The 27,998-nt window shown below is 44.0% G+C and overlaps 2 protein-coding genes across 6 annotated transcripts; one reads left to right on the plus strand and one right to left on the minus strand.

Annotated features, from left to right (window-relative positions):
* Positions 1–838: 838 nt before the first annotated feature.
* On the plus strand, positions 839–27,772 carry tpm2 (tropomyosin 2 (beta)). 4 transcript variants are annotated; one of them, XM_061293386.1, is made up of 9 exons: positions 839–1,093; positions 4,365–4,490; positions 9,034–9,167; positions 9,431–9,548; positions 9,766–9,836; positions 11,757–11,832; positions 18,075–18,137; positions 18,264–18,333; positions 27,525–27,772. In XM_061293386.1, the coding sequence occupies exons 1-9, from the start codon at positions 980–982 to the stop codon at positions 27,605–27,607; spliced, it is 855 nt and encodes a 284-aa protein (XP_061149370.1). In that variant the 5' UTR covers positions 839–979; the 3' UTR covers positions 27,608–27,772. The 4 variants fall into 4 exon arrangements, with proteins under 4 accessions (XP_061149370.1, XP_061149369.1, XP_061149372.1 ...); XM_061293385.1 differs by lacking the exon at positions 27,525–27,772 and adding an exon at positions 25,993–26,377 and having other exon boundaries at positions 840–1,093; XM_061293388.1 differs by lacking the exons at positions 839–1,093; positions 4,365–4,490 and adding an exon at positions 8,368–8,502.
* LOC133163459 (uncharacterized) lies at positions 9,545–20,430 on the minus strand. Of its 2 annotated transcripts, XM_061293384.1 has the most exons (3): positions 20,340–20,430; positions 17,881–17,961; positions 9,545–17,797 (listed from the first exon to the last, which is right to left on the minus strand). In XM_061293384.1, the coding sequence occupies exon 3, from the start codon at positions 16,231–16,233 to the stop codon at positions 14,944–14,946; it is 1,290 nt and encodes a 429-aa protein (XP_061149368.1). In that variant the 5' UTR covers positions 16,234–17,797; positions 17,881–17,961; positions 20,340–20,430; the 3' UTR covers positions 9,545–14,943. The 2 variants fall into 2 exon arrangements, with proteins under 2 accessions (XP_061149368.1, XP_061149367.1); XM_061293383.1 differs by having other exon boundaries at positions 9,545–17,961.
* Positions 27,773–27,998: the final 226 nt, after the last annotated feature.

Below are 27,998 nucleotides of genomic sequence, written 5' to 3' on the forward strand. Positions count from 1 at the left end.
GTTGTGGGCATGAACGCAACCTTTATTCTTGACCAAACAAAGTAGCTCCCTTCATTCCCTTTAAATGTGACATGGAAACATCTCTGTGTGGGAAAGGATGCAACAATCTGTGTGCCCGGAACTTCGGCACTGCGCTTGGCCAATGTGGCAACAGACAATGTAAGCCAATGTGGCAACAGACAATCAAACACAGAATGAACATATGATAACCGTTGGTGACTTAAATGGAAGAGAGCAGCACAGCAATATTTCACCATCAAAGAGCTTGCTTGAGGTTCAGTAAGGGCACCTATGCAGTTTCTGGAGCCAAGTTTTCCAATCCAAACCACACCTCTACCGATTTCTGAATGAGACTTATGACCAATATTTTTAACTGCAGCTGTCCTAGAGCCCGCAACATTCTGGTCTGCAGGCCAAGTCCTTCCACACTGAGCTATACTGCCATTTTAAGGTTCACCTCCACTCGACTACTATTTCATTTGATGCATCTCTAGCTGAGCTGCTACTGTAGCCCAAAATACAGTATAGGTAAGAATATACAGTGACCAAAAAGAGGTGCAATTGGAATATGCAAACTCTAACTTGCATTGATGTTACCTAATTAAGTAAATATAAGTAAGTCTGCCTGACTAGTATATGCAAATTCATTCAGTGTCATTGCTAAGATGTTCATTATTTTTCATGTTGGCGCATACACATCAAATGAAATGATAATAATTTGAAGAAAAAATAACATACTGTGGCTCAAAGCAGACCAGACAGGATCCAGCGTCACGCACATAGAATGGACATCTGTCATTGCCTAAATATGGGCAAGGTCCACAGGCGGCCCTACAGTGGAAAAAGTGTGGGGGCTCACTCAGTTGGTTTTCCATCTTCAAGATTTCCACCTCGCAGGTTCTCCTGTCCTCTCTTGCTCCCTTCACACCGTGCTGAGTCTGTTTCTGTTAGACTAACCGTACAACAAACCTGAGGAAACATGGAGGCCATCAAGAAGAAAATGCAGATGCTGAAGCTGGACAAGGAGAATGCCATAGACCGGGCAGAACAGGCAGAGGGGGACAAGAAAGGAGCAGAGGACAAATGCAAACAGGTGATGACGCCGCCATCCGACTACTTACTGAAGCCCTTTAATGAAATTTTAAATCGAGTTTTCTTTTACCGCACCAGCTGATTACATTTAAATTTTTAATGGGCAATTTTAGAAACAATAGATTTTGTACATACAAAGACAGGAAACAAAGTCAATGGAAAACTGGAAGCAGATAAGGGGAGGATTAATGTTTTATTAATGAAGTGAACTGAATACTTAACACATGATGTAATATGAAGTAAACAATACAGTATGCTGTATGCATCCGTTGCATACTAGAAGTGCTCAAGGATAATTTGCCACTGGAAAAACTGAAAAAAAGATGAACATCTCTAAATATATTATTTCCAAACAAGGTAAAAATCAGTCAATGCATTACTTATAAAATAAAATGTCCTAGGATAGCTTTCCTTACATTATTCCAGATGCTAATGCTGTTAGCCTCTGTCGATGTGTTTATGGTACCGTAATAAGTATGGCTAAAAAACTTAATAATGTTATACAGTCAACAGCTTTCATTTTGTAAGCTATTGGTAAAATCATGATGGGGACTGAAATATTCTCATGGAGCAGATTTGCCATCTTTGGTCGTAGTGTTTGGTTAATATGGATGAGACACTTTTCTACCATTTTTATCTCCACAGTGTAATACAAAGAATTAGGTACTGAGCCACAAATAGACATCAACGATTCATCTGTGCAACCTTTCACATAGCAATTGTCCTCAGAGGATCCCAGCTCTTAGCGATCACAATAACATAACAATCCTTTCTCGATGAAGGCATGTCTATTTATGTCGATTCATCCATTTCAAGGCTTATCCTGCTCGGCTGGGGTCATCAGTTGGCTGGAGTCTATCCCGTTTTACTTTGGGCAAGAGAGAGGGTACAATCTGGACTGCTTGCCAGTCAATTGTACCGTACAATTAGACAAACACATCCATTTTGTAGCTTCAAATATTTCATTAAAGTGTATTTCTGGGAGCTTTGACAGAACATCCAAACTGCATACAAAGGCCTGAGTTGCGATTCAACTCTGTTGTCTTCTATTTTTGTCTCCACCTGTATCTCTAAGTTTCTTTGAATTGTTGCTCTACGGCAGTAATTCTGTACGTGTGGTGCTTATTACCACTAGTAGAAATCAGGCTCACTCTATTAGTACGACTTAAAAGAATCACTGCACAAGTTGTATTTAAGCTTTTAATAAAAACCTTCCTGCGTTAGAAACTGCGTAATGCTGCAATGATTTGTAATAGTGCTGTATTATTTTCATGAACACAACTTGGCAATTGTATTTTAATGTTGGTCAGTGCTCATTATTTTTTAGGTTGTATTCAGGCCTACTTGAGGTACAAGGTTTGAGAACCATTGTTTCACACAAAGAATTTAGGGGATTGACAAAAATTGTGGCTGCAAGATCAGGATTCCCATACTATTTGTAACCAAGAAGTCGTACATGACTACAGGCTGCAGGAGACAAATGGAGAGCACATTTGTTTGGGGGGGACATTCTAGAAGTGCCATCTCACACATTTAACATTGACTATTGTTGCAGCTGGTCTGTGCTTAAAGTTTGCGAACATATGGCATGATCTTTTTTTTTTTAAAGCATAAGTAAAAAATGTCCTTTGCAATATGTTCTATTTGCCCCCTCTGGTCTCAACACGCTATTGTTAATAATGCACTTGGGGAATAAGAAGTCAGAAGAAGAATTACCGGGCCAACAGCTCACTTCTTTTGGTCACATGACATTCACAAAGCTAGCATGTGGGTGCTTTGACGTCAATTTGATGATGATGATGATGATGGAACTTTATTTATCCCACAGCGGGGAAATTTACTTGTCACAAAAGCGTACAAAAGTGCAAGAATACAAGAGACAAGTGCCAAATGTAAAAATGGATAAATAACAGACAAGGACAAAGACAAGTGCCACCAGTAGCGGTAGAGACAAACCACAATTTTATCAGGCCTCACGTGTTGTAGAGTTTGACAGCAGTGGGAATGAAGGACATGCGGAATCTTAATTTAATTTAATTTGACAGCAGGTGGCAATGATGCAAACAATTATCAGCCTCTTTGTTTGGGTCAAATTCTAGTTCCACAAACAAAATATTTTTCCCCCCTGACTTTCCTTTTAAATAATACTAAATTTAGTTAACCACCGCTAATTTACGACAGTCAGGCTTAATTTCCATTTATGACAATGTGTGTCAAATTTGTAGCATTCTTAATTTAAAATAAAACGTCTTATAACTATGTTAACCTCTGTTGGAAATAAGCATGAAAAGAACAAATCAGGTAGTGATTTACAGGATTTACATTTTTAAAGGTCTTGAAAATATGTAATACAAACATATTTAAAGGCACAGTATATTGGGAAAAACAAAGAGCAATGGGTATAGCACAAAAAAAAAGCACAAATAGTGTGTCCGCAAACTGAGCTCCCTGTGATTACATTAAAGAAGTGATATTTCCTTGAATGAATCATGAATCAATTCATCGTCAATAAATCATGCATTTCAATATACAGTAATCTCGGTTTGTTTATCGTGGTTTCACTACATTGCGGATTTTTGATGCTGATGTTTGAAACAATTATTTAATGTTCAAATAATAAAATATGCACTTACATGGTTTCCAAAACATTTATTGACACACAAAAAATGTACAGATAAAAAAAAAAAAGTACAGATGAGAGGGTGACCGTACTTCGCAGGTTTCACTCATCGCGGGTGGTTTTTGGAATTATCCGCAATAAACGAAGGATTACCCCTACATCAATCATGCTGAAAGATGCTTTTAAAAAAACAATTGTCACTTTCTGTAACCCTGAAAAGCATGATTGAAGAGTATGTGACAATTTGATAATCAACATCAAAAACTAAATTGAGCTGAAAGTACTTCTTGTTTTGTTCTTCTTAATAGTAAACTTTGTGCCAAAATAATTAGTGTGCCACTCCCTAGTGGTTGACAGCAAAAATAAATCAAAGGCAAAACAAAACAAAGTAACTCACTAAAACAAAATCTGTAAAATAGTGGGATCTCAAATCTGTAATCTGCGCTTGGTGGGGGGGTGACTATACATATAACTGAAAAAATCAACTTCTACTTCATTACTCCTCACCTGTGACCAATAAATAACGATTTAATCAAGTCATCTTGAAAATGTATGTATGTTCTTTCTTACTATGTTGTCCAGCCCAAAATACACATTTTTCTCATTACTCCACACATTTACTTGATTCTGACATGTACGTTTTGCCTTGTAGCTGGAAGAGGAGCTGCTGGGTCTACAGAAGAAGCTGAAAGGAGTGGAAGATGAACTCGATAAATACTCTGAATCGTTGAAGGATGCCCAGGAGAAATTGGAACAAGCTGAAAAAAAGGCAGCAGATGTAAGTGGCGACAAAGAGAAAACTCCACTTGAAGCACCCCACTTTGAACATGCACTATCCAGATTTAATTGCAGACCTAATGTATTAGTGATAATCATAGACATTCAATTTGACCTTCAAGAGTACCCTATTAAAAAGCTTGGCCCAAATGACAATCGTCACTTCCAGTGTAAAGTTGCTAACCCATAGCGGTCCCTCAGCTAACAGCTGCAGCTTAACTGTTATTAAAACTGTTAGTATCACGTTCTGCTGACAGGGAAATTTGCCAGCAATATCTTCTATTTTAGCTAATGTCAATTGGATCCCAGGATGGTATTAGCCATAAGCAATACAATTGGGTAAAAAAAAAACATTTTTCCTCAATCAGGCTGCTGCTGGGCACAGCTGTGTCTGTAGGACCCATGATATAAATAATCCATCCATCCATTTTCCGAACCGCTTAGTCCCCACGGGGGTCGCGGGCGTGCCGGAGCCTATCCCAACAGTCATCGATCGGGCAGTAGGCGGGGACACCCTGAACCGGTTGCCAGCCGAACGCAGGGCACACCGAGACGAACAACCATCCGTACTTGCACTCACATCTAGGGGCAATTTGGAGTGCTCAATTGGCTCAAGTGGGAGGAAACCGGAGTGCCCGGAGAAAACCCACGCGGGCACGGGGAGAACATGCAAACTCCACACAGGGAGGGTCAGAGGTGGAATCGAACCGGCACACTCCCACAGGAATGAGAATCTTCCGCGGATCCGCGGATTTCCGTGTTTTTTTCCGTTGGGAGTGTGGTGTGCAAGGACTGGAGTCGGAGGCGGAGTGGTAAATGACGGTGCCAACGGCAGTTGTTTTAATGACATTTATAATTATCTTCTCGCAACCACGGGCCGACTCTTTTTCCCTCGAGATCCTAACGCACACTCTTCAAACAGGAAACTCCCACACGTGTAAAACATCCCACCGGAACTCGGCAACGTGAACTTAGGTTCCGGGTGAATTATGTCAACCCACTACACAAGCCCCCCCAGAATTCACCCATAGTCAAAATCCCCGCGCCGGAAAGGAACGACAGCCCGACCACAGCGGGTGTAGGTGGCAGGGGCTGGCAGGGGGTCAAGGGTAGGGGGCGCCGCCGGAAAGACCGCTGGGCTGGACGGTCGCGTAGTCGGTCGGGCAGGCGGGAGCTCGGTCAGGTTGGAGGGGCGAGGCGCTGGGGGGCGTCCGCGGCGTGGGGCCCGCGCCAATTCCAACGTCCGGGAAACATCCACGTGGGCAGGCTTAATCCTATCAACCGAGATAGTCTCAGGCCAGCCGCCGATGTCCACGACCATGCTCTTACTCCCGTGCTGCAAGACCTTAAAAGGCCCGTCGTAAGGCGGACGCAACGGCCCGCGGTGGGCGTCGTGGCGGATGAACACAAAACCCGCCGAGCGTAGGTTGGTGGGCACCCGGGAAACAGGGGTGCAGTGCCGTGACGTGGGGACAGGTGCGAACGTCCTGGCAACTTCCAGCAGGGAGGACCGCTGCCCGGCCGCCGACCAAGGCGTTGTGGTGCCTGGAATGAAGTCCCCAGGAACTCGTAGTACCTGGCCGTAGACGAGCTCAGCAGACGAGGACTGCAGGTCCTCCTTAGGGGCCGTCCTGAGGCCCAGCATGACCCAGGGAAGTCTGTCCACCCAGTTGCCATCCACCAGACTGGCGCGTAGAGCAGCCTTCATGGAGCGATGGAACCGCTCGCACAGCCCGTTAGCCTGGGGGTGATAAACGGTGGTGCGGTGCAGCTTGACGCCCAAGCCTCCAGCAACCACATTCCAGATCTCGGAAGTAAACTGTGCACCCCGGTCCGAGGAGAGGTCTGAAGGTGTTCCAAAGCGCGCGACCCATGTGCCAATAAACGCCCGGGCCACGTCAGCAGCCGAGGTTGAGGAGAGGGGGACGGCCTCAGGCCAACGGGTCGTCCTGTCCACCATGGTGAGGAGGTAGGTGAAACCATGGGAAGGGGGGAGCGGGCCCACAAGGTCGATGTTGACGTGGTCGAACCTCCTCTCGGGGACAGTGAACGGCTCCAACGGGGCCTTGGTATGGCGGTGCACCTTCGCACGCTGACAAGCCACACACGAGTCGACCCAGGCCCGCACGTCCCTCTTCAGCCCTTTCCAGACGAACTTCTGAGCCACCAGCCTCACGGACGCTTTTCTGCCAGGATGGGACAGGCCGTGTATCGCCTCAAAGACAACCCGCTGCCAGCCGGCAGGGACAAGTGGTCTAGGTTGGCCGGTGGAGAGGTCGCACCACAGCCTGACTCCTGAGTCGCCAACCGCGACCACCTCCAGACGCAGCCCAGTGTCAGAGTCTTTGAGCGACTGGATCCCAGGATCTGAGGCTTGGTCAGCACTCATACTTGAGTAGTCGAGCCCCAGCTGAACCGTGTGGACGACCGCTCTAGAGAGGCAATCGGCGACCACGTTGGACTTGCCGGCGATGTGTCGGATATCTGTGGTGTACTCAGAGATAAATGACAGCTGACGCTGCTGGCGGGCGGACCACGGCTCAGCCACCTTGGACATAGAGAACGTGAGGGGTTTGTGGTCGACGAAAACCGTAAACCCACGGCCTTCCAGGATGGAGCGGAAATGGCGGATCGCCAACCAGACGCCGAGTAGCTCCCTGTCGAATGTGCTGTATTTGCGCTCCCTAGGGACCAGCTGGCGGCTGAAAAAGGCGAGCGGTTGCCAGGCGCCACCAACCCACTGCTCAAATACAGCACCAACTGCGTAGTCAGATGCGTCGGTTGTGAGGGCGACCGGGGCTCCAGGCGACGGGTGGACCAACATGGTGGCCTGGCACAGCGCAGCCTTAGTATCCTCGAAAGCTTTAATCCTCTCGGGGGTCCAGTCGATGTCCTGGTTGGGGGTCTTACCCTTAAGGGCCTCATACAGTGGGTGCATGATGTGGGCCGCCCGGCGTATGAATCGGTGGTAGAACGTAACCATCCCAAGGAAATCCCGGAGCCCCCGGGCCGAACGCGGGCGGGGAAAAGCGGAGACTGCTTCCACCTTTGTCGGGAGGGGGGTGGCCCCATTACTGCCGATGAGATGCCCAAGAAACTGGATCGACGGCACCCCGAAGACGCACTTCGCCGGGTTAATGATCAGGCCATGCTGGTCGAGCCTTGTGAAAAGGGCCCGCAGGTGTGCCGCATGCTCCTCCTCCGAGGAGCTGGCGACGAGGACATCGTCCAAGTAGACGAAGATGAAAGGCATGTCCCTAAGCCAGTGCTTCTCAATTATTTTCTGTTACGCCCCCCCCTAGCAAGAAGAAAACTATTCGCGGAGTGATGACATGAATGGTTTTGGGGTTGCTATACTTCCAAAATCCAGGAGTTTACAGGGAGTTTTGCCGCCTGAGCCCCCTGCAGCCCCCAATGGTGGCCTGTGGGCCCTTTGGACCCCAATAGGGGCCTGTTGCCCCTGGCCCACTGGGGCCCCCATGGTGGAAGGGGGGGGGGGGGGGTTGCGGCATATAAATAATCCATCAAAAGTAATTTTAATGATCAATTTTTCATAATCTCCCAGCCTCATTATTTTGTTTTCAGACAATAATGTTCCTTTTTTACATCCCGTAAACCCGTTTTAAATCGTGTTGACATATTTTAAATAGTTTTTAGATTTTAGGCAGAACAGATCAGGGCTTGTTGATTGTGTCTTCACCGCCAGCCTGTTTAACAAAGCCCCGTAGTAGTTCGGGATTCAGGCATATCTGACACATCAAATATGGCAGACGCAGCACGGAAACCTGCCACCCAATTCAAAGCATCATCTGTACATGCCTGTAGAGTGTCAACAGGAGGTCGTAGCCACGGTAACACATAACAACACGGGCTTAAGCACTATGGCGACTTTCGTGTCGATAGACGCGCTGAGAAAAAAAATTCAAATGCTGCAACAAGTGGCCTATGAGGCAGAGGACCGAGCCGAGTTTCTGCTCCGAGAGGCAGATCTTGAGAAACAGACGAGAAAGGCGGTAGGTGTTCAATAAAAACGGATAGTATCCGATACGTGGTTTTGCGAATTGTTCTCATATTTCATGATTTTATTGCTTATAAATCACTGTGTGCGCAACGTTAAAAACATAAATACTATTATGAGGCTTAAACGTAAACTTTCATCTGAATGTTGGCAATTTTTTTCCGGAAGTGAACCAGCTCGGCATCATAAATTATACAGAGAATCCCGTCCGGAGCAGTTTCAACCGCTACTGTAGTACGTCACAACGATTGCCATATTTAATATGGCAGATCTGCCCGTTAACAAATGGGAGATGATGAAAGAAGAATTGCCTTTCGGATATTGATAAAAATTTTGATTGGTCCGTCCATCCATCTATTCATGTGTTTACCGAAACCTGTAGCTTTGTCTCATCTACCCAAATGACATTTTCCCAGTTCCCTAGTTTTATGGCCAGGAATTTAGGAAAATAAATTAATTAAAAAAGACACACGTAGAACATAAAAATATTGATAAATATTTCTATTTGTGTGTTGTGTCTCGGCAGGCTGAAGCTGAGGTGGCATCTCTAAACAGGCGTATCCAGCTGGTGGAAGAAGAGTTGGACCGAGCTCAGGAGAGACTTGCAACTGCCCTGCAGAAGCTAGAGGAAGCTGAGAAAGCTGCTGATGAGAGTGAAAGGTGCAATACCCACTCCATCAAGATTTTTAGCACTTCTTGCCACCCATGGTTCCCCCCTAAACTCAATCAAAGTATTCATAAAAAGTACGACATATGACTGTAACTCAACCCTCTGTTGAAACAATACTGGTAATCAATGTCATTATTGGAAATTTAAAAGATCAACCTACTTGTGTGGCAAAAATAAGGTACGTAATAGTGATGATTTGGTTACATTACACATCTACACGCAAAATAATGTTTTTGTGATCATTATCATTTAGAGGAATGAAGGTCATAGAGAACAGAGCAAGCAAGGACGAGGAGAAAATGGAGATCCAAGAGATGCAGCTGAAAGAGGCCAAACATATCGCTGAAGAAGCCGATCGCAAATATGAAGAGGTGAGACACATCCCCTCTTTATTGGCATTGTCACTTATGTGCCAAATCCACTGTTTCTAAATCCAGAGTATGTTGTGTACTCACATTAGGGGAATGACACATTATGTTTATGATCTGAAGTTAGTATGAATCTCAAGGCAGAACTTTACATTAACATTTTGTTTTCAGTTAGGAATCGTGTTGTGACTCTTCACGTGTGTATTGTACATGTCTGCAGGTCGCACGTAAACTTGTGATTCTTGAGGGCGACCTGGAGCGTTCAGAGGAGCGTGCTGAGGTGGCCGAGGCGTAAGTAAACCCTTATATATATTTTTTTTATTCAATGTTTTACCAGGTAAGCCAACTGAGAACATTTTCTCATTTACAATGGCAACCTGGAGGCAAGGTGTGTGAAGTGTCTTGCCCAAGGACACAACGGCATGTGACTGTGACAGAGCTGCCAACCCACCGGTTACTAAACGACCCGCTCTACTGCCTGAGCCACAGCCGCCACACACTTGTGCCATAAAAAAGCAAAACTGACACAAAAACTATCATTCATTATTCATGTCATAGTAAAGATCATGTCATCCGTACGATGAGCACATGGGACGAACTAGTGACAATTTCCAGATCCAACTGAATATTCTTGTTGACATTTGGTATGTTAGTACATAATGGAAAAGCAGTAAACAGTGCATCTGCAGCAGTGCACAAATGCTAGCTGATTTGATTTGTGGATTTGTGCAGGCAGAAAAGCACTGAGTTCCACTGACATATTTAAGTTACCAGCGGTTATCAACTCATTCTTCTTATCTGCTCACTGTTGCCACCCCGTAACTATGAACAGTGACAATACGCATCGTCTTCTTCCACACAGATATCTCCATTTAAACTGTGAGTTGTCCCCCTTTTAAAGGAAGCCGATTGACTGATAACTTAGTGGTGACTTAAATCAGCTGTAAACACAGCCCATTTGGAACTCCTCCTGTACTTTTGTCCACAAAATTACCAACACTGGTCGCTTCTGGCTCACACTTGCGCCAGCCGCCGCCCTGAATTTGTGCCACTCCTAAAAATAGGGCCCAAGTGTCTAAAACCCATTTTTGAATAGTTATTCATGTGAGTTATTTCATTGCACGTCCATTTGTATCATTTCATGAACGATCATCAATTGCAAGTGCTTTTTCCTTGCTGCGGGCTTTTATAGATGTGTGAATCACATGTGGCAGGGTATAACACACATATTAATGACATGGAGACAAATATTTACGTTTCCCTGTGGATCACGACACCACCACCATCACCTGTGTGGGATGTTTTGCTCCCCCTCCCTCCCCCTCTACCAAACCACCTGGCTATGGACTAACCCCTGCAGGCGAGTGAGGGAGCTGGAGGAGGAGTTCGGGTTAATGGACCAGAATTTGAAATTCATGATGTGCGGAGAGGAAGAGGTATTTATTGTGCTACTGCTGCCATGGTTTTCATTTTGAGCTGTTGGCCTCTCCTCCTAAAACCTGCCATCTCAACACTGTTCTCATTCCTCCTTCTATCCTGCACGCATGATTATGTCTGGAATTTTCATTCATCTTTTAAGTAGGATGGGTGATCTTATTCTATGAAGATATGTACAACTTTTATGGATTTCAATTGAAGTGGTTTTATACCCTAGACTATTTGAGAAAAAGTCAAAATATTTAAACATTTGTTCTAATCTATATTAGGTCGCTCTTCACTTTTTAGGGAAACTTTTAGTTAAACTCAATTTATAAATAATTTACACGTTCACAAAGTATGTGTTGTTAACTGAAGTTACCAGCACCAAAAAGACAGAAAAGGTTGCTTATTTTTTAAGCAACTTTTTCTGATGCAATGATTTTATTGCAATGTATTTGTTGTTTCTTCATCCATTTTGGTTTTATCATACAATAGTGCAGCAGTAACCCATTTGACAAAAGTCTCCATGGGAACATGAAAAAAGGAAAACGTACTAAATTGTGTATAGAATGTTGGATTTAGATATTGTATATCCGATATGTTTTCGTATCAAACCCTTCATCACCCATTTGCTTTAATGTGAACTTTTTTGTGAGTTTTATACAAAATTATAAGCACACTATTCAGTGGAAATTCCAGTATTTTGGATCAATCTTTGTTCTCCTTTACTGTCCTACTTTTCTAGTTACTCTTTTTCTCCCCTCTTGTTTTCCTCTTTCCATCATTGCTCAGTAAATCAGGTGATCTTGAGGAAGAATTGAAAAATGTCACCAACAACTTGAAGTCACTGGAGGCTCAGGCTGAAAAGGTACAGAAAATTATTGGTATTGTATTTATTCATCAAATTCTAATATTTGGCTGAACAATAAAAAGAAATTGCAGTTTAATATTATTTTTTTCAAGACTCTCTTCCCATGTAAACAAACAATAAATTAATCTATTTTACAATAAACATCACAGGATTTAATATACAAAAATGTTTGCTTTTATAGGTTAGGCTAACATTAAAAATAAACGTGAATGAACCATAACATAATATGAAAGACAGTTTACATATCTCCTTCATTAAAGTCGTTTTCTTAACACCTGCAATCTTTTAAGGGTTCACTACGACAACTTCCCAAAACTCCAAATGAGTGTGGCATAAACTTAAGTCATTAAGTCATAAATCAGATTACAACAAGAATGCAAACCAATTTGTGGCTTCATCACTTCAACTTTTCACGTTTTATGATTTGTTAACATGTGGACTGTGCTTAAGCACTACACTTACAGGACAATATATTTAAAAAAAAAATGAAAATTCCATCCATTGCCATAAGTGTATACTGAAGTGCTGGCCTCCCTCAGAATAATAGTTGTATAGTGTAAAGTTCTTAACTCATCTCTTTAATTACTGTTACTTTGCTATTTGTAATTAGACATTTCTGTTATTATTTCTCTAATTGCTGCTTCTATTTTGAAGACAATATAAAACTCTTTAATTTCTAAATAGCAATCTTCACCTATGTGTTTTTGTGAGACTATACGTGTATGGCTGTGGCGGGGTGGTCGTGGGGACAGCGGGGTAATGGTGTGATTTATCATACAGTATTTGTACAGTGAAGTGAGGCTTGTCCACTTAGTTTTGCTGTAGACTGAAAACATCTGATGAATCTGACATCAAAATATGAATTACAAGATAAACTATTATGCTTTCATTTCTAGGTATTTGTAACAAAATACCAACTTCTTAGGTGAGCAAAAGTATTGAAACAAATTTAAAATAGACTGAAGTGAATAGGACAAAACACTGTAGTATCTTGAGATTTTTTTTCATGCATTTCTCAAAGAATGTATAAAAGATACAGCCTTCAACAACAAAGGTTTTGTACAAAAATTATAACCACTTTCTATGATTGTTAATCGAGCGAGGGCTAAGTCTGACATCAGAATTGGAGATAAGGGCTACACTCCCAACCTTCTTACGAGGCTGCGCAACATGCGAGCTCACATAGTTTGGAGGCAAGGCCTCATTAAGCGCCAGCAATTCACTAGGGTTTAACCAGGTCTCCCAAAGACCAAAAATGTTAAGATTATGGTCTCTAATGAGGTCTTTCGTGTGGAAAGATCTAATATTCATAAAACCGAGTTTGAGTCTAATCAGTTTATCAGAGTTCACACCCATCGAAGGATTTTGAACGAAATGTGAGTAAGATTGTGTTGTCTAGGCCCGGCATTACATTTGAAAATGTATTCACGCGGAAGGAGGAGATGACCATAGGAATTTGGTAGGTAATATTTGGTAGACACGTACTGTTATTAGGAGCAAGCACCCTACCATCAGTGAGACCGGCCAGGGAGGAGTCATCATCATCATCATCAGTTTAAAGTCCGCTTTCCAGGCGCCGCTGGGTTGGACTGGGTTCTCGATATGGCCTTCTTCCACCGGGAACGGTCCATGGCCATCTCGTGGTTGATGCCGAGTGCCTCCATGTCAGCTGCCACGGTCACCTGCCAGGTCTTTTTAGGTCGGCCACTGGGTCTTGTTCCCTGTACGTTATACGACATAACTTTCTTCACCCAGTCGTCCTTCCTCACCACATGTCCGTACCATCGCAGTCTGCCTCTCCTCACCACATCCACTATGGCCTCCACTCCCATCTTCTTTCTCAGCTCTGCACTGGTCTTTTCCTCCCTCATTGACACACCACACATCCATCTGATCATCCTCATTTCTGCTCTGTTTAGTTTGTCTTCGTGTTCTGTTTTCAGGGCCCATGCCTCACTTCCGTACGTCATACTACTTCTGACACAGGCCGAGTACACTTGGCCTCTCATCTTCAGGGATGGGGCCTTAGATGTTAAGAAGGGCATGAGTTCCATGAATTTCTTCCACCCGCTTCTCATCCTTGTGGTCACTGCTAGGTCCACCCCCCATCAGCATTAAGCATGTCTCCAAGGTAGCAGAAGCTGTCCACCACCTCGTACATCTCCCCATCTACCACGAGCCCCTCTTGCTCAGCTGGGTCTGCTTGGGCGACTTCTCCCCTACACCGCTTGCATTGGAAGGTCTCACTTGCAGCTAGTAGGCTGCCTTTTACTCCGCTGCATCTTCGGTGTACCCATCTCTGACAAGCCTTGCACCGGATAGAGTTAGTTTGCACTCCCTTCCCGCAAACTCCACATGGCCATGCTCCTGACTGCGATATCACTCCCAGGCCAGCACCACCGACCATGACCTTTGATTTTGCTGCATTCACCTTCATTCCTTTCACTTCCAGGCATGTCTTCCAGGCCGCTAGCTTCCTAGCTAGGTCTTCTCAACTGTGAGCCATCAATACCAGGTCATCCGCGTAGAGTAGCTCCCATGGTAGTCCACCCCTCACTTCCCTCGATACCACATCCATCACAATAGCAAACAGGAATGGGCTGAGCACTGATCCCTGGTGCACCCCTACCCTTACTTCAAACCCATCACTGTCACCAACTCCTGTTCTAACAGCTGTGCAAGCTCTGCAGTAGAGAGCCATCACAGCCTTAACCAGTCCCTCTTCCACGTCCGACTTCCTTAGGGCCCACCTCACCACCTCCCTTGGCACTCTGTCGAACGCTTTTTCCAGGTCAACAAAAGTGAAGTACAACCTCTTCCTCTTCTCCTGGTGTTTCTCTTGCATCTGTCGGATGACAAAAATTTCGTCTGTTGTACCTTTACCAGGCATGAAGCCATACTGCATCTCGTCCACCTCTACCCGTGACCTCACCCTCCTTTCCAACACCCTCTGTAATAGCTTCATTCCATGCTCCAGCAGCTTTATGGCCCTGTATGACCCGCATGCGAATGGGTCCCCCTTCCCTTTGAATAGAGGCACCAGGGCGCTTCTTGTCCAGTCCTCCGGAATGTGCCCCTCAGCGATGACACTGATGACACAACCACCGACTAGCCATCCCCGCTCCCGGAGGCAGCCCAAACAGTCACATGCTGGAGCGGACCCCCGTTACACGGTTCCGGACCCCTCACCAAATCGTTAACTGTAGACAGCCATCCATTATCGGGACAACCCCCTCCCGGTGCGGCCTTCCTTCCCCCCTCCGCGCACAGGTCGGTCATCCACTGCACACCGACGTCTCCCGCTGCCTTTAGCATCTCTGCCACCACTCCACATGGTCCAGCTGCCTTTCCATCCTTCATGGCCTTCATGGCTTTCCCCACTTCTGTTTGTGTGATCAAGCCACATTCACCCTCCACTTCGTCGCATCCCGCCTCTCCATCCCAGTCATTATCCACATTCAGCAGCTTCTCCATGTACCTTTGCCATACTTCCTTCACTCCTCTGTTGTCTGTCACAATGTTGCCAACCTCATCCTTCACACAGTTTGCACCGGTCACATCACGCCTCTCCTTAACCATTTGCTTCGCTATCTTGAAGAAGCTCTTTTGTCCTCCTTCCCTCTCCAATTCACTTGCAAATTTTTTCCTCTTGGTCTCTTGGGCCTCCCACACTGCTGTCCGTGACGCCCTCCTTGCTTCTACATACCGCGCTCGGTCTGCCTCCCTTTTAGATTTCTTCCATACTTTATGGCACCTCCTCTTTTCATTCACCGCTCTTTCGACGCTGTCATTCCACCACCATGTCTCTCTTTGTCTTGCTTTACCTTTTGACCATCCGCACACCTCCTCTGTGGCTTCAAGCAGAGCCTTCTTCATTGCCTGCCACTTGCCATCCACACCACCCGACTCCATCATCTCCTCCACTTCTTCTGCTATATGCTCAATCTTCTCCCTAAACTCGTTTTTATTCCCTCCGCTATGTAGCTTCCACACCTTCAACTTGGGAGGATGATTCTTAGCCCCCACCTTCTTGATCCGCAGAGTTAGGTCTCCGATGACTAGGCGATGCTGAGACACACACTCTTCTCCGGGGATTGCCTTGGCATCCCTGACCAGGACGCGGTCTTCCTTTCTGACCATGATGTAATCTATTGTGCTCTTGCAGCCACCCGAACTGTATGTTACTAATTTGGCTTCGTCCTTCTTGAAAAGCGTGTTGCACAGCACCAGCTCCAGTGCGTTGCCGAACTCCAGGATCCTCTCTCCCTCTGCGTTTCGCATGCCGTACCCCTGTTCCCCATGTACCCCCTCAAAGCCATCTGACTCCCTCCCCACGTGTCCATTCAGATCACCTCCCAGAATTATAACCTCATTCTGGGGGATCCCTGACAGCACCATGATGGCCTTGTCCCAGAACGCATCCTTCTCGTCCTGACTTCTGCCAACTTGAGGGGCATAGATTGAAATTACGTTTATCAGGCGCTTCCCAACGATCAACTTCACAAAGATGATCCGCTCATTTCACCTGCTAATGCTTAGCACTTGATCCATCCACTTTTCAGCAATAAGTACTCCAACACCACCAGTCCCTTCGTTGCAACCTTGCCAGAAGAACTTGTACCTTCTGCCGATTTCACCCAGCATCCTTGCACTTCCACCCTTCCATCTCGACTCCTAGACACAGCAGACATCCACCCTTCTCCTGTGTAGAGCCTCAACCACCTCCCCTGATCGGTGCGACATGCTGCCGATGTTCCATGTAGCCACCCTAACACGTGCCTCCTGCCCCTCTCTGTTCCGGTTCAGGCCTCCCCGCAGTCCATCGGGCTGGTGGCCGTCATATAATCTACCTGCGGTTTGGCCTCCTTTTCCATCATTCTTTTTGTCGTAGGCTGATGAAAATGCCCACGGAGTACTTAAGGTTGTACCCCGCCTCTCCTGTGTTTGTCTAGCCATATTGAGAATATTTTTGGAGCAAAATTTTTACAGTCGGATGCCCTTCCTGACACCAACCCAAGGGGAAATTGATTTTCTTTAGGGGTTGACTCCCTTAGCCCATTCCTCTCCCGAGGAGCCCACTGGGCAGTGGCACTATTTAACCCATAGTTGGGGGCTGGTTCGTAGCCACCAGGGCGTGTCCACACACCGGTGGGCCTGCGTGCCGCACGTCTAGGGGCCAAACCTCCTCCGAGTCCCTTGTAGTTTAGCCTGGGTCCGTGTTGTACCCAGTTACCATGTGTCGCCGCGTGGAGGAACTACATAGGGCTTGCTGTTAGAAAGGCTATGTACTGGCAGGGAGAGACTTACGCACTCGGCTCTCCCGTTCACATACTGCTAGCCAGCGGTGAGGGTTGACAGTGAGAAGTGACATGCATTGGGCACTCCACTTCTGCCAACTTCTGACTTATGAAGTCAGACACACCTATGAAGTCAGACACAACTGCAGTAACTAGACTTTTCTACTACCTCAGTAGAAAGTGTCAGTGTATGCTGTAGCATTATTCAAACTGTGACATTCTAGTCTACACAAAGAGCAACGTGCATGATTGATGATGTTAACCCTAGCGCTAGTTAACAGACTCCAAACCCATCCTAACAGGTGGCCTACAGCCCGCTTTTGTGTCCGCCACATCTACGGTTATCGAGTTGTTCTGCCCTAGCTGGCGGACACGCCCCTCGCGCAGGGACTACCTCTCTAAAAGAAGGGTGCAGGTGGTGCATGGAGCCTTACAAACCTGTTGATCTGAAGCCATACTTACGTGTTCGGTGAACGACGGGAGACAGACAGCCACAAAGTTCCGCTGAAAGCCGAGCAGTGACGTGGTCAAAATGGCAAGGATTGATGGTCTGCAGCTTACAAACAATAGTTAACTCCCAAGAGTTGAGTGAAAACGTAAAAGGCGTGTGAGGGAAACGAGAAAAATAAATGTAAAAATGTAGGTCGCCTCTCCGGCGTCGCACTCTACGTGACAAACCAGAAGTCAGGGTGGATTCTTCAATCAACACAATAGAATGTGTTATTTTTTTTCTAACTAATATACATACCGTTTCTACTATGCAGATTTTTGATTTTCGCGGATAGTTCTGGAACACTTCTCCCGTGATAAATGAGGGATCACTGTATACCTAAAGGAGAAAAAAAAAAGTTTTCTCTAGATTGATGAGTTACTTTTGTCAATGGCCCATAGATTCTTTTGATTGCATTCTTTATTAATAACTATTATTCTTATTATTTTTAGTACTCACAGAAGGAGGACAAATATGAAGAAGAAATAAAACTTCTTACTGACAAACTGAAAGAGGTAAGTCATGTTTCTTGTTTATTTCATCGTGTGATTCCGTTTCTGCTAAGAACTGCTCATTTTAATAAGTGAAGAATGTAAATGTATGTGAGACATTATTAACATAATTTTTGCGCTGCGTTTCAGGCTGAGACCCGAGCAGAGTTTGCAGAGCGATCTGTGGCCAAGCTGGAGAAGACCATTGATGATCTCGAAGGTATTCCGTTATTTTTTTGTCTCTGTCCTATTCTTGCTGTGTCCACTAACTACACTAAATAGAATAATGTGACAGTAACAAAAAACAGAGAATCGCCAACCCTCTGCCTGCTATTCATGTTAATGAAGTTGTGCTAAATTTTGAGCAAACATGGTTCTGTCTACGTATATCTGAGCATTCAATACAACATTCATTATAATTACCGTATTTTCCGCCCTATAAGGCGCACCTAAAAACCTAAAATTTTCTCAAAAACCAACAGTGCGCCTTATAGCCCGGTGCGCCTTATATATGGACCAAATTCCTAAATTTAAACTGGCCCAAAGCATTGTGTCATGAAATCAATCATAAGTGGCCCGCTGAAGACTATGAATCATGACTCAAAAAGACTATGGATCATTATTTTATGATTATAAAGTAATTTGTTTCCGTCTGAAGTTGAAATAAAAAAGATAAAATGGAGAATGATTTGATTTGGATTAAAAATCTGACATGATGCATTAATGGTGCGCCTTATAGGCCGGTGCGCCTTATATAAGGATAAAGTTTTAAAATGGGCCATTCATTGAAGGTGCGCCTTATAGTCCGGTGCGCCTTATAGGCCGGAAAATACGGTGTTTAAAATTTAATAGTGCATTACAATCCGATAAAACTAAATTACTCCATCAACAGCTTTTATAAATAGATGCATTCTTATTTATTCTACAACACAAATATATGTGAAAATAAGTTAATTATGCTACAATATGCATTATGTACAAATACAGTAATTGGTTAACATCAGACAAAAGTCCAGCTTAAATGGCTTGACATCCTTTTATTTGAAAATAGTTTGCACCTGACTGTGCCCTAAAGTCTGTATAAATTTTCCTTTTCCCATTATCTTTATAAAACTGTTACATGGAGAATTTGATTTTGTGGAGTTTGGCAGCTACTTTTCTTTTAATCAGCAGAGATGAGAATTTTCCGCAGATCCGCGGATTTCCGTGTTTTTTTCCGTCGGGAGTACCATTTTCGTGAATCGTGTAGATCCGTTGAGAAAAATGTTTTCATATGGGGGCGGCTGGCAGCAGTATTGCGACAACAGCCGCCTAATTTTCGGCAGCATTTTGGCGCTACTTTTGTCACCTCCGGGGCATTGCCCCTGGCCCCCTGCGGCCTCCAATGGGGGCCTGTGGGCCCTGTGGACCACAATAGGGGCCTGTGGCCCCTGCAGCCCCCAATAGGGGCTTGTGGCCTCTGGCCCCTGCGGCAAGTGTGTGTGTGGGGGGGGGGGGGGGGGGGGGGTCAGTGGGGCATGCGGCCCCCAGACCCCGGCTACTTTTCAGTGTTTTTTTTTTCATTCGCCGTTCTCATCCCTGTAATCAGTGGATGACTGTCACCTACTGGTTTTGCTGTTTTTCGTAATTGTAATCTCTGGTGCGTAGCATCGCAACTTTGCTTATGTAAGTACGTAAAGCCAATCTAAAATAGACAAGCGTTCATTCAAAAACTAGTTTCCGGATTGCAAGCTTGAAGGTGGAATCTGACTGAGCAGTAAATGCTTGCAAGTGTTTGCGCACGTAGTGAAATTAGGTTGCAAAAACATCAGATACCACACAGTTTTAATGGCCACAGTTTTTCTTGTTGCCAAGAAATTTTAATGTGTTAAAAATGTAATTACATCCTAATATAATAATTGTACCAGCTCAGTGGCCTAATGGTAGAGTGTCCGCCCTGAGACTGGAAGGTTGTGGGTTCAAACCACCAATATCACTAGAACATTTGATCAGGGCTGTGGACTCGGTTCGGACTCGGGGACTCGGTCTCGGTCGGACTCAGTCATTTTTGCCGGACTCGGACTCTGTGCTGATTTTGACCGAGTCCACCGAGTCCGACAATAAAAAAAAGAGGCAAGACGCAGCCAGAGAGAGTCAGGTTACAGTCAGCGCGGTAGGAGTTGGAAGAAGCAGTAAAAACTCCACCAAACTCGTCGTAATGACCTGTGATATATGTTATATCCTTACTATTTTCCAGGTTCTTAGATAGCAAGAATAGGTCGGGCAACGACGTGAATGATGACTGCTTTATTCCTTACTCATAGTGCGTTCACAGGGCGTACCCCAACAAGACAGAATGCCCATCCCACTTCCGGGGTTTTTCTACTACGGAATTTGAGTTAGCCCAAAATACACAACATCTCTTTCCCTCTTACAATGAACGTGCTATATGCATGAACAACATAGTCTTATGCACCTATAACTTGACATCTTCAAGATCTATCAATAACTACCATTAAACAATTATCATATATGGTCCAGACAATTATGACAATAATATTCCCATGAAACCTTAACTTTGGGTGAGGGTGGACTACCTCAAATTATACCGAATTATAGCGAAAAACCGATGTCATACGGCGTCGTACGGCGTCAGCACTATGTTGTTTTCAATGAAAACATGAAGAACTCACGTTTGCGTCAGTCAATTTTAATTTTTATAAAGGATTATTCTCATTTGATGTCTTTAAATTCATCCGCGTTCTGCCATTGAAGCGGGGTGCATTCAAAGACCAGTCGTACAGACGGAAACGTTTTGTGATCAAATCTTTCATAACGAGAATGATTTGAGTGAATTGATTTGAATGAATAATTGAGAAGAAATTTCAGTTCTGAAGGCTCCTTTTGTCCCAAGCAAAGTGACAGATGGTGGGGACGGGGGATAAAAATTGTAAAATCAATTCACTCAAATCATTCTCGTTATGAAAGATTTGATCACAAAACGTGTGTGGCTTTTTCTTAAATGAACACGTTTGACATTGCTATCGTGTCAGCTTTTAATTATATTGCGCTGTCATGTTAAAGCAAATTAATAAATGCAACAATATTCATTTGCTTTGAAAATACCTGAGTAATTAAATAAAATGGATGGATGGATGGATGAATGATGATCACAATTAAGTATAAAGTCTCCTTTGTAATATATACTCCTTGTAGCCTGTACCCAAAAAGAGGAGTTTCTTTGCTTCGAGGTTTATGCAAAGAGCTCACGTAATTATATTGTTGCGTTTTGGTGAAGTGAATGAGTGCTCCGTCTGTACGACTGGTCTTTGAATGCACCCCGCTTCAATGGCAGAACGCGGATGAATCTAAAGACATCAAATGAGAATAATCCTTTATAACATTTTAAATTGACTGACGCAAACGTGAGTTCTTCATGTTTTTATTGAAAATAACATAGTGCTGACGCCGTACGACATGGGTTTTTCGCTTTCCAAATAAGGAGTCGTCACAAATTATTTGTGTTTAGAGAAATGTCTGAGCTATAATGGTGTATTTAATGATTAAAACTTGAAAGTATCTGTTTATCGTATTCGTTTATATGTTTAATAAAGACATAGCCATCACATAACTGTTGTAATTATTTAGATTAGATTTTGATCTAAATTAGCCTTGAATAAAGACTAAGCAGTCACATGAATTAACAGAAAAAATGGACAGCCGGACTCGGACTCGGACTCATGGTCAAGAGGCCGGACTTGGACTCGGACTCGGTGCAAAAATCCGACCGAGTCCACAGCCCTGCATTTGATACATAAAATTTCACCCAAAACAATGACATCATTTAAAAAAAACAAAAAACATTTTATTCCAATTTTGCAGCAATTTTCCTTAAAATTAATGTCATTCATTAATGACATTTCTCTGTTCTAATTTTAAGTTCCTGATCGTAAAATGGCCACAATAGGGAGGCAGATACCAGTATCGGTCAATGTCATAAGTATTGATACTAGAGATGCACCGATCCGACTTTTTCAGTTTCGATACCGATGCCGTGGCTTTGCGTATCGGTTGATACCCGATACCGATCCGATATTATGGTTGACTTAACAAGCTACATAACTCTACATGTGGAACAGAAAAGACCAAAGGCAATGGCATCAGGCAGACTACACAGTTCTTTGCTCTAAATTAGGGGTGTCCAAACTAACGGTCCAATTTTTATTGGCCCGCAGCAAATTCTGAAAACATAATTGAATATGGCCCGCACAAGAAGCTTGAGCTCAGCTTCTCAGTTTCCACACTAGATGGAGCCCGCCACACAAAGCGTTTGACGTCCCATTAACACCCCCCCGGAAGAGAAGCGAACACGCAGCGTTTGACATCCGATTAGCCTCCCCCCCCCCATTCGGGAGAGAAGCGAACGCGCAGCCTTTGACGTCCCATTAGCAACCCGAAGAGAAGCAAACGCGCAGGGTTTGACGTCCGCTTAGCAACCCGGGGAAGAGAAGCGAACGTTCGCTCCATGTTTGCGTTTGTTTAGAAAACTCTCGTGGCATGCGGCACACGTGCACACGACGTATGACGTAGCCCGCGTCCCAATAGAATAAGGAAAGTATCGGCTCACAGATCGGCTGTAATTCCCGATACCCGATCCATCTATTTTGTTGATATCGGGGCCGATATCCGATCCAGATATCGGATCGGTGCATCTCTAATTGATACTATGAAATAAGCCTGGTAGCCTGGTTACTACATAATAATAGCAATAGTATCTGCAGTGGTGCGGACTCAAAGATCTATCATGGTAAAGAAGGAGCTGAGTCAAAAGGCAAAACCATCAATTTACCCATCGATCTATATTTCTGCCCTCACCTATGGTCACAAGTTGTGTACCAGGACCGGGACAAAAAAACACAAGAGCCCAGATGCAAGCGGCCCAAATGAGTTTCCTCTGCATGGGTGTTCTAGACTGTCCCTGAGAGATAGGGTGAGACACTCGGTTATCCGGGAGTGGCTCCACTGCATCAGTGGAGCACACAGTGGAGAACACAGATGAGTTGGCTCAAGTGTCTGGTTATGATGGTTCGTGGACTACTCCCTGGTGGCATGCCAGTGGGAGGATTCCTCGGGGAGCACATGCTGGAGACACTATGCCTCCTGGCTGGCCTGGAAAACGGCTTAGAATTCCATTGGAAGAGCTGGATGAAGTGACTGGGTTTTGTTGATAAAGCTGCTGCTCTTGCGATCTAACGGATAAGCAAAAGAAAATCTATCAGTGGAGGGACATTGCACATTACAGATTACCGTTTTTTTCCTTGTATAATGCGCAAAATTTAACTAATTTATTGTCCTAAAATCTGGGGTGCGCATTATACATGGGTAAAATTTTTTAAAATTATTTTTTTTTTTAATTTTTAATTTTTTTTTTAATTTTTTAATTTTTTTTTAAAGAAAGTCATGGTACAACAAAACCAACAACAGGACTGACCGACAAAAACGTGGAACAAAAAGACAGGGTGACATTTCCAAAGACAGGAACAGAAACCAAACAGACATCATGACATCATCCGACGGTGAGCGAGGGGCAGACAGGACTTAAATACAAAACATTACATTGATTGAGGTGACACAGGAAGAGAGGGGCGACGCGAACAGAAACTATGGCAACCTAGACACATAGCAAAACTGGGGACGAGACATGACAAATCTCCCTCGAAATAAAACTTGAAATCACCTTTCTTCTTGTTTGTTGTCAATCGCGCATCGCATTCAGCCATCCTGCCCAACACACTTAGTCAGTAAAATTCATAATTGACGACACATCGTTTGATGCGATGATGCAATACTTGATGGTGTGTTATTGTCAAGTATTGTTTATTTTTTAATCTCCATCGCAGACCCCATATATCATATGGAGGCCGCCATTACAGATGCGCAGAACGGATGCGCAAGACACGTCAGCTATATACGTAAAGAGCGAGAGTTCAGTTTTCTTCCTATTAGTTTCAATTTACAGTTTAATTAGGAGTGTCAATCAGCAAATAACAGAATGCGTATTACAGGTAATATTTTATTTCACAACACTTTGCCTTGTTCCTTTCTTCTCTGCTGTTCACTTCAAACACGCTCCATACGACCGCAATGCTCTCGTATCAGACGCTTGCTCGATCACCTGCTCGTTTGCTGTCTGTCACAATGTACCCTACACAAATCTGAAACATTTGTTGCGGCTCCGAGTCACGACGAGGGGCAAGTTTTGGTTTCCAAGGGTGTTTTTATTACTCTTCAACGTCTCTCCCATACAGAGCCGCCTTTTTCACGTCCGCACGCCTTTTTCAAGTGTGCGCACTGAGCGCGGTGGTGCCTTTACGGGCAGTCGGAGAAATCAACGCCAACAAAAAAAATTACATCCAGCCTAGTTAAGACCATACCAAAGACTATAAAAATGGGACCCATTGCCTCCCTGCGTGTGTGACGATCATTGGGACTTAAAATTTTTTTTTTTTTAAATTGTTTTTTAAAAAATTTTTAAAAAATTGGGTGCGTATTATACATGGGTACAGGCTTTTTTCCAGCATCAACATGCCATTTTTAGGGTGCGTATTATACATGGGGGCGCATTATACACAGAAAAAAACGGTATATCAGAATTGAAGTGCTGTATACTTTTTTCACAACCCTTAGTTATCAGTATACATACACAATGTGACAAAAATGTTTTATTTTCCTTGTATTCTCGCTTGTACACTGTTCGTACCATTGGGAGTAAAAACGAGTATCATAGTCAAAAAATTGTTGTGATCATTAATCTTTAATCTAATTCATTTCTTGGCGAAGTGGCCAAGAATGTTGCCCATCACAAAAAAAAATGTTGAAGAAGTATAAGCGCTGTTTGTTTTAGTTGCGTTTTTTCGGTCCACTGGAAGAATAGGTATATGACACACTCTGGTTGTTGTCAGGCTAGGAACAAGGAGAGGACTCAGATGCAGAGTGACCAAAAAAACAGGAATTTAGTTTGACAGGCGAGAGCCGGCAAAAATCAAAATCACCTCGAAGAGGGAAATCCAGGCAAAAAAAACAAACTAAATAGTTCTCTGGGTAAAGCGAGAATAAAAGGGTTCTTCAAAAAAACTAGACAAGGTATTCAAAAGTATCTTTCAGCTTTTGTGATCGCTAGTACTCTGACGAGACAAGACGCACTGGCACAAGACAAGGGGAAGACGCTGACTAAATACACACAGAAGCGTAAGGGCACAGGTGCACACAATTAGGATCAGGGAAGACAATCAGACTGACGCACAGAGGAAGGGCCCACGAACTGAAACAAGAGGAGAGTTACCTATCAAAATAAAACAGGAAGTGACAATACAACAAAAAAGACAAGACAATAACAACCCACAAATCATAACGGGATGACAGTTGTTGTTTTTTCATTGATCTTTCTTTACACGCAATATGTAATGTTCACACACAGCCACACTTAGCGCCTTGCGCTCGCTATTGCAGCTCCGTGCGGTACTGATGGTAGAGGAATATAGCAAACTTCTGCAGTGATTGGGACTAAATCAGAGGAATAACACATTAAGAAAACAATATACACTCAACTTCCCTGTTTTCTACTCTATATTGCAGACTTTATGTACATCAATAGTTTTGCATGATGTGCTCAGTGCATATAAATGCATTCTATAAAGACTAAGTATGATATCTCCCGATAACAGTTTGGTTAATAATAATGTTTGGTTATAAATACATTTTTGGTAAATTTCTCTCTATCCTGTCTGGCTTTGTGTGTTTGTGTGCGTGTGTGTGTGTGTGTGTGTGTGTATGTGTGTGCGTGTGTATGTGTGTTTATGCCTGCGTGTGTGTGTGTTTCTCTGTGTGTGTTCTCCTGCAGATGAAGTGTATGCTCAGAAGCTGAAGGGCAAGGCTCTCAGTGAGGAGCTGGACCTAGCCCTCAATGATATGACTACCCTGTAGAAGCTGTCACTTCTTCTCCTTCCTCTTTCATCTTTTCTCTGTCTGCTTCCTGCCGTATTACTGCATTCAACTGTGGTATTGTCAAGCTGGAAAAAAAACAAATCTTGAAATGTCATGTTCACCCATCATTGCGCTGTTGGGTCTGGTCCTAAAGAACATCGACCTCTTGAAAGCATTGTAGGTTACAGCTCACCCAGTCAGTGCCGAGTATTTTGCAGCGGTCACACTACTCCCACACATTTCTTCAGTTGCAAAACACTCTGCAACTCTCCGTTGTAATAAATGTATTTAAACGCTCTTCATTCTTTGTGTCACTCCAGTCTCTTCTTTTTCACTATCTTTCAAACCCCCCGCCTGCATTTTTTTCCCCATCACATATTTTGAAATGACTATAATACATTTTTAAACCAAACAGTAAACTTTTCCAAAAAGATGTTTGCTCTTTTCTGCTTTTCCTCCGATAAAACTTTGTTTTACAACTCAGCATGCAGTTATCTCCTATCTATGTAACCTATTTTTTTTGTGTAGGGGGGCTGATGCCATGCTTCAGAACCTTCCTTTCCTCCTTAAATACAAAACTCCAGTGAAAAGCAGTGAAGATGGAACATTGTGTTCCAACAAGATCACATAGGGCTGTGATTTTTAACTACAGCTATACTGTTAACCCATATGGGTAGTTTTACCCCATGTCAGATTGAAATCTTGAGCCAGCGCATATATCTACTATTCAAGGTACAGAGATGTGTTTGTGAATTACAGCAATCTGCAACTGCAAACACAGTTTGATCCATCCATCCATCCATCCATCCATCCATCTGCTTGTCCCCACAGGGGTTGCGAGCTTGCTGAAGTCTATCCCAGCAGTCATCGGGCAGTAGGCGGGGGACACCCCGAATTGGTTGCCAGACAATCACAGGGCACACAGATATGAACCATCCGCACTCGCACTCACACCTATGGGCAATTTGGAGTGCTCAATCGGCCTCCCAAGTATGTTTTGGGGATGTGGGAGGAAACCGGAGGATCCAAAGAAAACCCACGCAGGCACGGGAAGAATATGCAAACTCCACCCAGGAGGGGCCGGAGGTGGAATCGAATCCGCACCCTCCAAACTTTAAGGGTGCTAACCAGTGCTCCACCGCGCTGTCCCCAGTTTGAGGATATAATTCTGACTGCTCAATTTGTACATAGTATTAGCAATGTTTGTTGATAATAACTGAACCAATAGATCGTTTTAAATCGATAAAGTTAAGGTTTCTACCATTTGTAATCTTAGGGAAAAAAACTATGAAAATGGATTTATAATGTTGAAGGGCTATTTATTACGGTAAGTTATTTAATTGTTGTAGGTGACAGTACATAATTTAATAACTTGTATGGCGTATGTTGCCTGATTGAGATCTCGATTTAATGTGTGTTTGGAAGCTCATGTGTCTTTTTAACTTGCAGAAAAACTGGCCTATGCCAAAGAGGAAAACCTGGACATGCATCAGGTGTTGGACCAAACTCTTTTGGAGCTTAACAACCTATAACGTGTTGTTCCCAGCCACAACTCTCAGTGCACACTCTGTACAATGGAATCCCACTTAAACATCAACATACACACAAGAATTTTCAAGATGCACACAGAAACCAATTGAAAGGCTTCATGAAATGTTGATACCTAATAAATAAAAATGTTTATGTGCTCAAGAAAATGTAACTTTTCTTTCCTGTTAAAGGTTAGTTTTAAGAAATGTATAAATGATTAACACACCCACCTCCCAGTTCAGAGGTGCAGGATTACGACTGTAGTCTTCCTGTGTGGTGTTTGCATGTTCTCCCCGTGCCTGCGTGGATTTTTTCCGAGTAACTCCTGGGCCGATCCATTGACTGTCCTTGACCACGGTCTCAGCTTGCCTCTGTCTGCTTTGACACCGCCCG

The sequence above is a fragment of the Syngnathus typhle genome, linkage group LG12 (assembly GCF_033458585.1).
Source record: "Syngnathus typhle isolate RoL2023-S1 ecotype Sweden linkage group LG12, RoL_Styp_1.0, whole genome shotgun sequence".
Taxonomy (NCBI): domain Eukaryota; kingdom Metazoa; phylum Chordata; class Actinopteri; order Syngnathiformes; family Syngnathidae; genus Syngnathus; species Syngnathus typhle.

Excerpts from the sequence above, each read along its gene's own strand:
- tpm2 (XM_061293386.1), top strand. The coding sequence starts at position 980 with ATGGAGGCCATCAAGAAGAAAATGCAGATGCTGAAGCTGGACAAGGAG. Across the intron at positions 9,549-9,765 it reads CCGATCGCAAATATGAAGAG|GTCGCACGTAAACTTGTGAT; the intron begins GTGAGACACATC and ends ACATGTCTGCAG. Across the intron at positions 9,837-11,756 it reads CGTGCTGAGGTGGCCGAGGC|TAAATCAGGTGATCTTGAGG; the intron begins GTAAGTAAACCC and ends ATCATTGCTCAG.
- LOC133163459 (XM_061293384.1), bottom strand. The coding sequence starts at position 16,233 with ATGGTGCTGTCAGGGATCCCCCAGAATGAGGTTATAATTCTGGGAGGT.